The sequence below is a fragment of the Hyperolius riggenbachi genome, chromosome 10 (genome assembly GCF_040937935.1).
Source record: "Hyperolius riggenbachi isolate aHypRig1 chromosome 10, aHypRig1.pri, whole genome shotgun sequence".
NCBI classification, from domain to species: Eukaryota; Metazoa; Chordata; class Amphibia; order Anura; family Hyperoliidae; genus Hyperolius; species Hyperolius riggenbachi.
The window spans coordinates 242,309,050-242,324,161 of NC_090655.1; the positions used below are offsets into that span (position 1 = coordinate 242,309,050).

General features: G+C 46.1%; 1 protein-coding gene across 4 annotated transcripts; it reads right to left on the reverse strand.

Annotated features, from left to right (window-relative positions):
* LOC137535105 (oocyte zinc finger protein XlCOF6-like) lies at window positions 1–13,540 on the reverse strand. Of its 4 annotated transcripts, none has more exons than XM_068256908.1 (5): window positions 13,466–13,540; window positions 6,905–7,114; window positions 6,345–6,436; window positions 5,971–6,256; window positions 1–2,179 (listed from the first exon to the last, which is right to left on the reverse strand). In XM_068256908.1, the coding sequence occupies exons 2-5, from the start codon at window positions 6,936–6,938 to the stop codon at window positions 615–617; spliced, it is 1,977 nt and encodes a 658-aa protein (XP_068113009.1). In that variant the 5' UTR covers window positions 6,939–7,114; window positions 13,466–13,540; the 3' UTR covers window positions 1–614. The 4 variants fall into 4 exon arrangements, with proteins under 4 accessions (XP_068113009.1, XP_068113007.1, XP_068113008.1 ...); XM_068256906.1 differs by having other exon boundaries at window positions 1–2,182; XM_068256907.1 differs by having other exon boundaries at window positions 1–2,182; window positions 6,905–7,109; window positions 13,466–13,525.
* Between the last annotated feature and the right edge of the window lie 1,572 nt (window positions 13,541–15,112).

Sequence of the window (15,112 nt, forward strand, 5' to 3'; positions counted from 1 at the left end):
TTCTTGCCGTGTCACAGGTGAGCATTCTGCACAGCAGTCTATAGGAAAAGCCCAGCACCTTTCCTTACATTGCAAGCATTAAAGGCTAATATTGTTTCCCCTTGCTTACAACAATCCTAAGTGCATTCCACAGTACTACATAACATTCCATTGTTAGCCTGTAAATTGAAGGCAGGGGTGTAGAAATAGAACAACAGTGACTAAATAATGCAGGTGTTGAAAAGGAGAAACAAGGACTCCTGTTCTATACAGGCAATGAATTGTGAGGAAAAGCAGAAGTTTCCGATTGTCTGCACTCTGAACAGTCTGTACCCCAAAGTACTGTTGCTGTGGTTACACAGAGGTGCAATTTGAAATGACTCCCAGTTTTATAATTAATTTTCCACTCGTTAAGCTATCTGATGGTGTATTTAAATCAGTGGCTGCTGTTAGAGATAGAGCTCCTAGGACTATTTCATTACCTGTATGTTTTATAGTAAGTGATACACAATCAATGGATGAGATTTTTTATGTCCTATACTTTCTGTCAAGCTAACTATCTGCACATACATAATAATACTCATGTGATATCCACTATGTGAAAGAAGGACTTAACATCCCACTAAGATCTTTCCTCAGCTTGAAGCACCCCCCTCACCTCTGTGAGCTTTCCGGTGTCGAAGAAGGGTTCCTTTCTGAGCAAAACATTTCCCACACTCTGAACACACAAAAGGGCGCTCGCCTGTGTGAATGCTCTGATGTCTACGAAGGCACCGCTTCTCAATAAACCGCTTTCCGCACTTGGTACATAAAAAAGGACGCTCGCCTGTGTGCCTTCTCTGGTGCGTAAGAAGACTGCTTTTTCGAGGGAACCATTTCCCGCACTCTGAACATATAAAACTTTGTTCGGCTGCGTGCCTTTTTAGATGTTTGAGAAGGTACCGTTTCTCACTGTAATGTTTGCCACACTCAGAACATGTAAACGGACCCGTGTGGCGTTTTCGATGTCTTAAAAGGTCTTGCTCATCGATGAAATGTTTCCCACAATCGGAGCATAAGAAGGGCCGCTCACGTATGTGAGTCCTCATGTGTATTGTGAGCCTTGCCTTCTGTCGGAAACCTTTCCCGCACTGTGTACACCTGCATGGCATCTCTCCTGTGTGGGCTCGCTGGTGTGCTTTGAGGTATAACTTACATGTAAAAGATTTCCCACACTCTGAACATGTAAAAGGTCGTTTGCCTGTGTGTATGCTCTGGTGTCTAAGGAGGTTCTCTTTCAGAGCAAAAGACTTTCTGCACTCTGAACACGTAAAAGGACGTTCACCGGTGTGAATCCTTTGATGCTTTTGAAGGCTTATTTTATGCGTAAACTTTTTCCCACACTCTGGACACTTAAAGGGGTGCTCACCACTGTGAATTCTCTGGTGCTGAACAAGGACTCCTTTTCCAGTGAAATGTTTCTCGCACACTGGGCACTTGAATGGACGTTCACCGCTGTGACTTTTCTGGTGCGTAATGAGGATCCCTTTTTTAGTGAAGCCTTTCCCACACTCTGGACAAGTATACGGATACTCGCCGGTGTGATTTCTCTGGTGCGTAACAAGACTTTCTTTTTGGATGAAGCTTTTCCCACACTCTGTGCAGGTAAAAGGATGCTCACCAGTGTGAATTCTCTGGTGTTGAAGAAGGTGTCCTTTTTGGCTGAAACCTTTCCCACACTCTGTACATGAAAAGGGGCGCTCCCCAGAGTGAGTTCTCTGGTGCAGAAGAAGGTGTTGTTTTCGGATGAAGCTCTTGCCACACTCTGAACACACGTGGGGCCGCTCCCCGGTGTGAATCTTCTGATGTTCACGTAGAGCTGATTTCCTCGTAAAACATTTATCACATTCAGCACATGAAAACTTCTTATCACCTGCTTGTCTGTCTGAAAGTGAGTTACTGGAAGAAGATTGTTCAGAATGAGGTCTATCTGTACTATGATACTCTGGGTGGGTGTTCGGAGTGATGGTATGTGATAGATCAGAAGATTCCTCAGGCTTAGAGGGACCTGGTGATCTCTCCTCGTGGTAAAGGCTGTGATGTGTATTTCCAGTAATGGGGTTTCCTCCTGGAGAACATTGTGTGACGCCATTATCTTCTGCAGCACCATCTGGAGGGGAGATAAGACGTCCCTTTGAGTTATCCCAGACATTGTGTCCATCTGCTGGGGGTAAAAAGAGGACCAGTCATACTAGCAGTAATGATAGTAATACTTCAGGCATATATATTTTCTTATTACACATCGCATATGCTGTTCTTATAGCATTTTCACAGAGCTCAAGCAGGGAAATGGGTACAAATGTTAACCTCTTGAGGACTGCGGTCTTAAACCCCCCTAGTGACCAGGCAATTTTTTACAAAATAGGCCACTGCAGCTTTAAGGCCAAGCAACTCAGCACACAAGTGATTCCCCTCCCCCTTTCTGCCCACCAACAGAGCTTTCTCATTTGGTGGGCTATGATCACTCCCAGGATGTTTATCTTATTTTTTTATAAATATTTGATTTTTTTTTCCATTAAATAATACTATTTTATTCTTATTTTTGTTCAGGTCCCTTCCTCCCTCCGCCTGCCTATGACAGCAGAAGGCTCCTGTCTCCTACAGGGAGACAGCCGTGTGTCTCCAGTACAGCGCTGCCTTAGATCGCAGCGCTGTACAGTGTTATTAGAGATCGGTTTCGCCATCTAACAGTCCCTAGCGGTGATCGCCGCTGTTAGCTGTGCTGTGACATTCAAGTGGGGATGCGCGCGCAGCAGCGCAAACAATCCCCTGCAATCTCCGCCCCTAGCAATTTACGCCAATTGGCATGCAGTGGTCCTGGGGCTGATGTGCTGTTCATGCCAATTGGCGTTAAAGGAATACTATCGATACCCAAGTGTTCTAAAATGACAGTGTGCAAATAATGTCCAAGTAGCAGTGTAAGCATTTTCCTACTTCTCATGTTAAATATCAGAGGCAAAAGCTGTAATTTATTGAGGGTAGGATTTAGCTATATTGGGACAAATCAATTGCAGAAGGGGTGTCTGCTTCAATGCACAGCCAGAGTTGCATATCAGACTACAGAAAGCAAATATCAAACTCTGAAAGCAATAACAGTATGAAAAGCTGTGACAATTAGTTACATTTCCTCTGCTCTCTTCAGACACTTCAGTCAGAAACACAGGACACAGGAGCTGCAGCTGTTCTCTCTGTCACACACAGAACTACACATAGAGTTAACTGATCAAGTGTGAGGGGAATTTCCCCTCTCCTCATGGCTCAGTCAGCCGCCAGTTTTGGCGTCAGTAAACTTTGAAAGTATTTTGCTAACAGTAAACAAAGAAGTTGCTACTAAAATGTATACACCAGTACTTAGCACTATCCCAAACAATTCCTGTGTCAATTGAAAAAAATATGTGAATCGATAGTATTCCTTTAAGCAGTCATTAGGCAGTTAGGTTAGTGCAGTGCTGCGTTGGAGATTATTACCTCGCGCTGCTGTAGCAGCGAAACTTAATGAATCAACCTCATACTGTAGAATGGAGATGGGCCTTTCATATGGTGTACAGTATCCCCCACTCATTTGTTGGCGCTATGATGTTATAATATGGTGTACAGTATCTCCTCCTCATTTGTTTGTACTATGATGTTATACTGAGGAATGGAGATGGACCTTTTTATATGGTGTGTACAGTATCTCCTCCTCATGTGTTGGTGCTATGATGTTATACTGAGGAATGGAGATGTGCCTTTCATTTGGTGTACAGTATCTCCTCCTCATGTGTTGGTACTATGATGTTATACTGAGGAATGGAGATGGGCCTTTCATATGGTGTACAGTATCTCCTCCTCATTTGTTGGCGCTATGATGTTATACTGAGGAATGGAGATGGGACTTTCATATGGTGTACAGTATCTCCTCCTCATTTGTTGGCACTATGATGTTATACTGAGGAATGGAGATGGACCTTTCATATGGTGTACAGTATCTCCTCCTCATGTGTTGGTGCTATGATGTTATACTGAGGAATGGAGATGGACCTTTCATATGGTGTACAGTATCTCCTCCTCATTTGTTGGCGCTATGATGTTATACTGAGGAATGGAGATGGACCTTTCATATGGTGTACAGTATCTCATCCTCATTTGTTGGCACTATGATGTTATATTGAGGAATGGAGATGGGCCTTTCATATGATGTACAGTATCGCCTGCTCATGTGTTGGTACTATGATGTTATATTGAGGAATGGAGATGGGTCTTTCATATGGTGTACAGTATCCCCTCCTCATCTGTTGGCAATATAATGTTATACTGAGGAATGGAGATGGGCCTTTCATATGGTGAACAGTATCTCCTCCTCATTTGTTGGTACTATGATGTTATATTGAGGAATGGAGATGGGCCTTTCATATGATGTACAGTATCGCCTGCTCATGTGTTGGTACTATGATGTTATATTGAGGAATGGAGATGGGCCTTTCATATGATGTACAGTATCGCCTGCTCATGTGTTGGTACTATGATGTTATATTGAGGAATGGAGATGGGTCTTTCATATGGTGTACAGTATCCCCTCCTCATCTGTTGGCAATATAATGTTATACTGAGGAATGGAGATGGGCCTTTCATATGGTGAACAGTATCTCCTCATCTGTTGGTGCTGTGATGTTATACTGAGGAATGGAGATGAGCCTTTCATATGTTGTACAGTATCTCCTCCTCATTTGTTGGTACTATGATGTTATACAGATGAATGGAGATGGACCTTTCATATGGTGTACAATATCTCCTTCTCATTTGTTGGTACTATGATGTTATACTGAGGAATGGAGTTGGGCCTTTCATATGGTGCACAGTATCTCCTCCTCATTTGTTGGTGCTATGATGTTATACTGAGGAATGGAGATGGGCCTTTCATATGGTGCACAGTATCTCCTCCTCATTTGTTGGTACTATGATGTTATACTGAGGAATGGAGATGGGCCTTTCATATGGTGCACAGTATCTCCTCCTCATTTGTTGGTGCTATGATGTTATACTGAGGAATGGAGATGGGCCTTTCATATGTTGTACAGTATCTCCTCATGTGTTGGTGCTATGATGTTATACTGAGGAATGGAGATGGGCCTTTCATGTGGTGTACAGTATCTCCTCCTCATTTGTTGGTACTATGATGTTATACTGAGGAATGGAGATGGGCCTTTCATGTGGTGTACCGTATCGCCTCCTCATTTGTTGGTACTATGATGTTATACTGAGGAATGGGGTTGAGTAGAAGTGACAAGTGAGAAATAGTTTGACATTGTGGGGGAGGTATCCTGGTGAAAGAAGGCCCGTTTTCACACTACTATCATGACACAGCGAAATTATCAGCAAATACAGAATATCTGAAATCTGTACTATCCTCTCTGACTATTCCCTATTGTGTTTCTACAGCCCAGTTTAGTGAGACTCTGGCCTGCTTGTCCCCATCCTTCACCACCAGCTGTGTTTACTTACCACTATCTCTCTGCATCTTCATCCAATTCCAATAACTGATTGACTTACCTGCGGGTATCCGCAAACTGTTTCATTACCTTTAAAGTGGACCTGAACTTTTGCACAGAACAGAAGGAAAACAGAGAAATGCACCCTGTATGTATTTAGAGAGTTTAGCCTGTCTAATGCCTCATCATCTGTGACTAAGCACAGGTTATAATTTGATCTCTCCCCTGTGTCAGCTGACTGCCACAGCAGAGAGGCTAATTGTTAAACACAGGATGTTAACAATATGTCTGATTCCATGAAAGCAGGAAGTACACACACTGCAGATTTATTGCAGGGTTTGTATCAGTTGTAAATGTTATTATGCTGTTGCTTATCTTTTAGAGTTGACATGAAGTTCTGAGTTCAGGTGCGCTCTAACATTAATCCAATATCATCTCATGAAGTGAGAATGTAAAGAATGTCTGTGTGCCTTTTGTTATTTACCTGCACTTATCATCCAGGGGCATTCCTCCTTCTTAATGGTCTTCATCCTTCCTGCCTCCTCCTCCGCAGGCTGCGGACCACAGCTCATATCAGTCTCTTCTTCCACTTTAATTATCCTCATTATGTCAGCCTCTGTGGCCTCCTGATCAGCCCTCATACAGGTCCTCTCTTCTTCATCTTTAATGGTCCTCATTTCATCCTCCTCCTCCATAGACGGTTTATCATCCTTCATGTACGCCTCTCCTTCCTCTTTAACAACAATTTTCATATCAGTCAATTCTTCGGCCTGCAGTCATAAAATCGGGGAATACAATCACTGAATGCCAATATGAGATTTGGGGGAATGTGGTTTGACGTCACCTATCTCTGTTTACCTGATCGTGGTGGGAGGTGGTGGTGGTATCTTCCTGTGTAGAATGAAGAGGACCTGTCCGTCCCTCTGGTGGGTTTCTGTTACTGGATCCATCTGTAGGAAACACACACACTGACTGAATACATAGGCCTTGATTTATGAAGTTGCGTTGCTATAGCAGCACACATTCCATGACAGCAGCGCAAGCTCAATCTATGGCTGCATGCTACGCGAAGTCAAGCTGCGTAGCATGCTTTGTTTTAGTTATGTTACTATGTTAATTAACATAGTAGCGGCCGCGCTAGTGAAGAATACTTCACGGTCACAATACTTCACAGCAGCACCTGGGAGCGCAAATTACTATGTAAGCATCGCACATAACTAGGGAAGTGCCTAGATATGCTGCACGACCGAGTGTAGCACGCAGCCCTGGATTTAGGTGGCGTAGCTGTCATGGAGCTTGCACTGTTATAGCAGCACTACTTTATAAATCAAGGCCATTGTGTTTGTCATATGATGGGGGATCTAGGTGGACCCTCCGTACTGCTCTCTCTTTAGTAAAAAATGAAAGTTTCCTCTTACCTGGTGATGTGAGGGGAGGTTGGTTCTCCATCATGGCGTCTTTGCAGTCCTTCTAGATCCTACCACTCCTGCATGGAGAAATGTCCTGCCAGTGGCTCACAGTTCCTTTACAATGTGCTTCTTGTCGTTTCTCTCACATACCAGGGAGTGAGGTGGAGACTCTATAAAAGGTAATCTGAGCCCCAGACTTCACCGGCAGAACATTCTGTACTGAAAACAAACAGCAATGCATGAGTGCTAAAAAATTTTTTATAGTAATAATTAGCTGATATGTGCCGGTTGAGCCTGGCACAGGTCGCATTAGGCCAAAACCTGGGCAATTGAGCTGTAAGGATGGGAGTGATGCTGGGGGAGGGAGGTGGTGACAGTATAAAATGATGGGATATCTAAGATGTCAGCAAAAGGGGAAGCATAGAGGCCATATGTGATGTGTCTGCGGAGGATTCAAGTTGAAAGTGTTGGTGGAGGGCAGAAACATAGGCCTCAATTCACTAAGCATTACAGCATTTGGTAATGTAGAAAACAGCTGATTTTCTGTATACCTTTAGATGTGCATATCTGTATACTGGTACAAATAAGTGCTCCCTCTAGTGGCTGAAACACAGCAAAAGGTCGTGAGACTTAAAGCAGATCCGAGATGAAAAACTAACTATAACAAGTAACTTGTCTATATATCTTATCTAATGTTTACGTAGTTTACACAGCAAATCTAACCACAAATAGCTTCAATAGAATATGATTATTTCTTCCTGTGATAGAATGACAGCAGCCATGTTGTTTGTAAACATTACACAGAGGCAGGCTTATCTGCATGTTGAGCATTCAGCCTGTGAAAAAACCTAATCCCCCCTCCTCCTTCCTCCACCCCTCTGCCTCTGAAATCTCTGGCTAGTAATACCTCCCTCTCCTCCTGCCCAGGCTCTCTGAAAACCTGTGGGCGTGGCTTATTTAGTTTATAGGGAATTAGAGTATTAAAACAAAAACAAAAAAGTATTTGGCTTGAGGAATGTCCTATAAACAATAGGAAAGGAACACAATTATGCAATGAGTAAAAGTTCATCTCGGATCCACTTTAATAAGCAGGGCTTAGTGAATTGAAGCATGCTTGTTTGGTAAATCATCGGACTTTTACTGCTTGCGGGAAATTTTAGTGAATTTGGAAAAAAAAGTGTAAAGTACAGAATACTGTATTTTACCGACCTAAATTATTGTACCTAACTGCCCTTAGTGAATTGAGGCCATAATTTTTTTCATAGAGCAGGAGGTACTGCTGAGGGTGGAGCCAGAGGAAGACATATTGGTAACTGGTATTGTTTAAAAGGTAATAAATATGGCAGCCTCCACATTCCTGTCACTTCAGGTTTCATTTATCATGCATTACACAGTTTGAGCAGCCCCTCTAAACTTAACTTGCTCTTTGTGCAATGTACTTTTGTGAATATACAGTACGTATATTCACAAAAGTACGTTGCACAAAGGGCAAATTAAGTTTAGAGGGGCTGCTCAAACTGTGTAATGCATGTTAAATGAAACCTGAAGTGACAGGGATATGGAGGCTGCCATATTTATTACCTTTTAAACAATACCAGTTACCTGGCTGTCCTTCTGATCGATTGCCTCTAATACTTTCAGCCATAGCCCCCTGAATAAATATATGCAGATCAGGAGCATTTGACTGAAGTTTGACCAAGATTATCTGCATGCTTGTTTCAGGTGTGTGATTCAGACACTGCTGATGCCACAATGATCAGCAGGGCTGCCAGGGAACTGGTATTGTTAAAAAAATAATAATTCTGGCAGATACATCTGTTTCTTGAATAATGTGCGTCACTGCCTGACTTGGTCAGCTTTTCCTCACATTGTACAAACATCATTTAAGTTTAGAGTATAATGTGGTTTGTGTAATACCCGATAAACATTGTGCTTAAAGTTTACTGTAATTCTATGAATAAGACAGTACACAAAAGGAGTAGGTTTGCCTGGCACTCAGTGATGGGGGTGGAATTCGGTCCCTGCACCTTTAATTAGTGACTCCGTCCGTTGTGTTTCTCTACTTTGTGGCATGTACAGAAGCGTGCATCAGAACAAGCATGGACAACTGTGAATATTCAGTACATAAGAGACAATCCGTGCACCGCATTCTTCAATCGCATTATTTATTCCAAATTGCTGCCAGCAGGATTTGACATCATGGTATACATGTTCACATCATATGAGAAGTTTTTTTCTATGTGGGCAAAACCACCAGGCCCCTCAAGGAGAGGGTGGGCGAGCATTTCAAATCCATAAAATCAGGGAAGGGGTGCCCACGACTGATCGACCATGTCAGAGAGGCCCATGGAGGCAGGGCAAAATGTCTGAGATTTGCAGGTCTTCTGCATGTCACCAATCCCAGAAGGGGAGGCAATAGGGACCAGGAGCTTACCCGACGAGAATCCCGGGTGATTCTACGTACGGAGGCGATGGGGCCCTTGGGCCTCAATGATAGACTGGAATTGTCCTGCTTTTTGGACCCCTAGGACGCAGAGCGGTCCCACACCGAGGGCTGTGTGCACCCTGGTGGGGAAAATCTGTGCCTTTGGGTTGTTTCCCCCCCCCCCCCCTTCTCCCACTGGGCTCTCCTCTGTTCCCTCCCTGTCCTGTCCTCCTCCCCTTCTCCTGTCCTCCTATGTTTAACTATGCCCACCCAACTCTGGACTAGCACAGGGGTTCCCCCTTGGGTCTCGTCCTGTCCCTCTTCCCGCCTGTTCTCCTTGCTCTCCCATGCAGAGCTGTTCTCTTTCCTGGGTTTTGGTTCTCCTTTTGCCACTGCTGCTCCCACCATTGGTTTGTACTCGAAGGTGACACCCCGCGATGCATGGGTACCCGCCCGGGGGATTGGGATCGGATTTGGGTGGTTTTTTTGTGGCAGGTGCAATGTGGGGATGCTATGGGTGGACAGAGTCAGCCACCAATGTTTTGGAGGCAATACCACTCTTTCCTGCATGGAAGGAAGAGGGGACATCATGGAGGGGAAATGGATTCGCCCCGTTGATTGTCCCCTCCCATGCACGAAGTTCCCCTTGTGTGCACTGCCGCATCCGATGCACCCCCGCCCCTGGGGGGGGGGGTCCTATGTGGTTCGCTGAGTGCCACCGACTTCCGAGGACCCTGCGGTCTTCTTGTTCCCCCTGTCACGTGTAAATGCTCCCAGCTTGCTCCTTTCAGTGAGCATTGGGGGAGTACATCTCCTGCCATCCTGGTCCCCGCCCGGATACCCCTCTAGAGGGATTGAAATAGGTGGGAACCGAGGAGGCCCCCGAAGAGGTGAGCGGGAGTGGGAGAACTGAAGAGCAGTCCTTCATTTTTAGGAGTTCCTTCTCCTGAATACTTGTGTCCTTTTCTACATGCCTTCCTCCGCCAGCATGTTGATTTTAATTGGGAGATTGAGGTGGCCTTTTCTTTCCTTCTTAAATAAATAGTATTCATCAAAGGGTAAGAGAGGAAAAGAAAGGCCTTTTATGTTAGTAAGTAATAAGAAACTCATGGGGTACGGATATGATCTCAGGAATGTATACAGAAATGAATGGAACGCATTCCTCCCTTATAGTTCACCCCCCTTTCTTTATTGCACTTGGCCCAGATGTATTTCTATGTGTACATGGTTTCATGTGTTTACACGTTTTACAGCATGGTTATGCCAGTTAGCTGCAGTTCCGCAGCCATACAACGTTGTTCACGCAGCACATTCACGTTTTATTCGCCGTAATAAGGCGATCTTCCTCCTCCTTTACACCCATTGGTGCACCAGGGAATAGCCCCTTCTGTCATTCACGCCACATGACGTGGCCAGTCCCCTCCTCTTCAGCCCAATCACTATCGCATCACAGTTCCATGGACCAATGGCGAGCGTGATGGGCGGGGCTTCCTGTCTACAACACGGAAGTCCGAACACGCCGCCATTGCCCAAGGACACACGCACGCGAGCAAGCGATACACCGGCGCGAAACGGCTGTTGTGCCGTCCTACCACCCCCAGGTCACACCTCCGTACCCGTCCTGGATGCAGGTCAGATCTTTCCACTTCTCATATGATGTGAACATGTATACCATGATGTCAAATCCTGCTGGCAGCAATTTGGAATAAATAATGCGATTGAAGAATGCGGTGCACGGATTGTCTCTTATGTACTGAATATTCTATGAATAAGCCCCTTAAGACAACAAACAAATATGGCGTCATTATAATGATGTATTAACGCCTCCGCTGCATCCATCGGCCCCATGTGTTCATTTTATATTCCTCCTTCCATGGTGCGGTCTTGTTTTTATACTACTCACGTAAAGAGACTATGAAGCCTCCAGAAAACACTGTTTCTATTTTACAATGCTGTTAAGCATGAATGCCCCCTCTTAAACGCTGCATCCCCATGGCTGAACACTTAATTAATCCCCCTAAACTCCCGGGGCAAAAATCCATGAATTTCCAGGTCGTGGATTTTGCTGCCCAGGGAAGGCAGAGCTTTGGGCTGTAGCTCTGCCTCCAGTACAGTCAATCAGTGCTGCTCGCCGCCTCTCTCCACCTCCCTCAGTGAAAGAAGACTGAGAGGGGCGGGGAGAGGCGTCGATTCGCGCACATTGATGGAGTAGAGGCAGAGCTATTGCTCAAAGCTCTACCTCTAAGCGGAAGTGCTGCCCAAATCTTCCCCGGGGGGATTTTGGGGGAATTAATTGAGATTTCAGCTGCAGGGTTGCTTCGTTTCAGAGGAGGCATTCATGTTTAAAGTGAATCCGAGATAAACGTTTACTCATTGCATAATTGTGTTTCTTTTATATAGTTTATAGGGCATTCTTCAAGCCCAATACTTTTCTTGTTTTGTTTTAATACTCTAATTCCCTATAAACAAGCCTCGCCTGCTGCTTTTTAGGGCTCGTTTCCACTATCGCGGATTCGCACATGTAATGCAAGTGGATGGGCCTGTTTCCACTGTAGCATTGTTGAGGTGCGTTTTTTTCAGCGGTGAAAAAACGCACAAAAGACCCGCAGAATTCGTCTGCGAGTGGAATGCATGCGAAACGCCGCTAATGTATTTAATAGGGAATTCGCATGCTGTTTTTGTATGCGAATTTTCATGCGAATTCGCATGAAATCAATGGAAAAGCACACCGGCATTGCCATGGTTAAATTCGCATACATCGTCATCCATGCGAATTTTCATGCGAATTCGCATCCGCATGCAAATTTTGCAGCAGCGATTTCGCCACGCAATAGTGGAAACGGGCCCATAGAGTGCCTTGGCACTTTGAGACAGATGTAGCAAGGGCTTATGGGAGCTCAGTCTGGGCAAGGAGGAGAAAGAGGTATTACTAGCCAGAGATTTCACAGGCCGAGGGGAGGAGGGAGGACTGAATTTGTCACATTACACACAGGCAAGCTGATAGCATCTCCAGCCCTCAGCCTGTGACAAACAGATCATGGCTGCCCTCATTGTATTACAGCAATAAATAATCATAAACTATTGAAGCTGTTTGCAGCTAGATTTGCTTTGTAAACTATCTAAACTGTAGATAAGATATATAGACAAGTTACTTGTTATAGTTAAGTTTTTCATCTCGGATCCGCTTTAACAGCATTGTAAAATAAAAACAGTGTTTTCTGGAGGCTTTAGAATTTAAAATACCAGATTTATGCCAGAGCTAAGGTAGCATGCTTTATCTCTACTTTCTAGATGGACCATCATTACATGCTAAATCTTTGCCAGAATCTCAGGTTCAAAACACTGAAGAGAGGGAAGCCTCAGGGTCCTATTGAGGCTTCCCTCGCTTGTCTAAAGCCTCCTGTTGCAGAGTGCGGCCCCCTCCACGACGGGAGGCTCGCAGCTTCACTTCCTTATTCATGGCCAAGCTGTAGCCACCCGCTCATGTGCTGTGGCATGGAGCCCGTGGCTCTGGATCACTGCGCATGTGTGGACGGGCTCAGTTGGCTATTGTGCGGCCATGAATAAGGAAAAGGAGCTGAACGGCATCAATCTGATTAGCAACAATGCCTTATTCAACACACGGTTCAGATAAAACCCAACAGTGTAGTTCCACCCCTAATCAAATGCCAGATTCACAACAAACAAACAAAATGGGGCTCTAAATGAACAATTAGTAGTCTTTTAATTCTTCATATCAAAAGAGGTCTTCACAGTTGCGGACACTCGGGTAAACACAGTTTCCAGAACTCCAAATCACAACCAAAACGACTGCCTGACACGTGTTTCATGATCAAAGATCGCTTCTTCAGAGGCATACAGTATACATGTACATCACATATGGATCCTCGTATATCCCAAAGATCGCAATCTGCAGAAGTATGAAGACCAGGACAAATGGACGACGTCCACAAGCCACCACTGACTATACAAATTCCGCATAAGGGTGACAGATTCTGCCTGTGATAGCCTAGTGTTGCTGCTACCCCCCTCCTCTGGAATGACATCACTAAAGGAAACATGGCTGCCCCTCTCTGGGGTTTCCAGCTTTCTGATACATGAAGAGCCATAATACTAGAATGTGCTTTATATCTGCTTCTATTTACCTCATCTGCAGCCACTTCCAGCAGCATCATCTCCTCTCTGCTTCTTCTTCCAGCTTCACCTCCAATCTCTTTCCGGTAGATGCCAGTACTTCCTGTTTGTGCACTGCACCACCCTGTGGCCAGCAGGGGAACTGCAGACTTCTGGAACGCCAGGGAGTAACGTTGGGATAAGTTTAGGTTGCTTATAGTTTTTGCACATACTCACCTAAGGAGAGGGGAGGCTCTGGGTGCTATAGGGCCTCCCTGTTCTCCTCATGGTGCCCACGTTCCAGCGATGAATCCCTCATTAGCAGTCTCTGATCGATGAACACTCACATCCACCGCTGCTGGAAACTTCGGCAATCTTTGGGAGCCTGAGTGCTCCAGAAGACGGACACTCTGTACTGTGCATGAGCGAGTACGCGAGAATGCATGTTCTGCATGTGCAGTACGGAGTTGGTATTTCGGGAGCACTTGGGCTCCAGAAGATTCTCGAAGCCAATGGCGCGCACCTGCGCAGGTATACTGATGGCACGCACCTGCGCAGGTATACTGACGGCACGTATCTGTGCAGACACAGATGGAATGAACCTACACAGGCACACTGATGGCACGCAGCTGCGCAGGCACACTGATGGCACGCACCTGCGCAGGTATACTGACGGCACGCATCTGCGCAGGCACAGACAGAATGCACCTGTGCAGGCACACTGACGGCACGTATCTGCGCAGACACAGATGGAATGAACCTGCACAGGCTCACTGAGGCCATGCACCTGCGCAGGTATACTGACAGCACGTATCTGCGCAGACACAGATGGAATGCACCTGCACAGGTATACTGACGGCACGCATCTGCGCAGGTATACTGACGGCACCTGCATCTGTGTGATGGAATGCACCTGCGCAGGCACACTGACGTGCACCTGCGCAGGTATACTGATGGAACGTATCTGCGCAGACACAGATGGAATGCACCTGCGCAGGCACACTGACAGCATGCAGCTACGCAGGCACACTGACGGCACGCACCTGCGCAGGTATACTGATAGCACGTATCTGCGCAGACACAGGTGGAATGCACCTGCGCAGGCACACTGACGGCACCGAGCTGCGCAGGTATACTGAGGGCACGTATCTGCGCAGGCACAGATGGAATGCACCTGTGCAGGCACACTGACGACAATGCACCTGCGCAGGCACACTGGTGGTATGCAGCTGTGCAGGCACACTGATGGCATACAGCTGTGCAGGTATACTGATGGCGCGCACCTGTCTGCGAAGGCACAGACAGAACACACCTGTGCAAGCACAATGACAGCACGCAGCTGCGCAGGCACACTAATGCCACGCACCTGTGCAGACACACTGGCGGCATGCACCTGCACGGGCACACTGACGGCACGCAGTTGCGTGGGCACACTGAAGGCACACAGCTGTGCAGGGACACTGACGACACTCACCTGCATGGGCACACTGAGAGCACATAACTGCGCAGGGACACTGACGACACGCACCTGCGCAGGGACACTGACGACACGCAGCTGCGCAGGGACACTGACGACACGCAGCTGCGCAGGGACACTGACGACACGCAGCTGCGCAGGGACACTGACGACACGCAGCTGCGCAGGGACACTGACGACACGCAGCTGCGCAGGGACACTG

What these genes read in the sequence shown, in the direction of transcription:
- LOC137535105 (XM_068256906.1), bottom strand. Translation starts at nt 6,938, where the DNA reads ATGATGGAGAACCAACCTCCCCTCACATCACCAG. An exon ending in ACCTCCCCTCACATCACCAG is followed by an intron (nt 6,437 to 6,904) that starts GTAAGAGGAAAC and finishes TGTTTCCTACAG; the next exon opens with ATGGATCCAGTAACAGAAAC. An exon ending in CCCCTGGATGATAAGTGCAG is followed by an intron (nt 2,183 to 5,970) that starts GTAAATAACAAA and finishes TTTTACCCCCAG; the next exon opens with CAGATGGACACAATGTCTGG.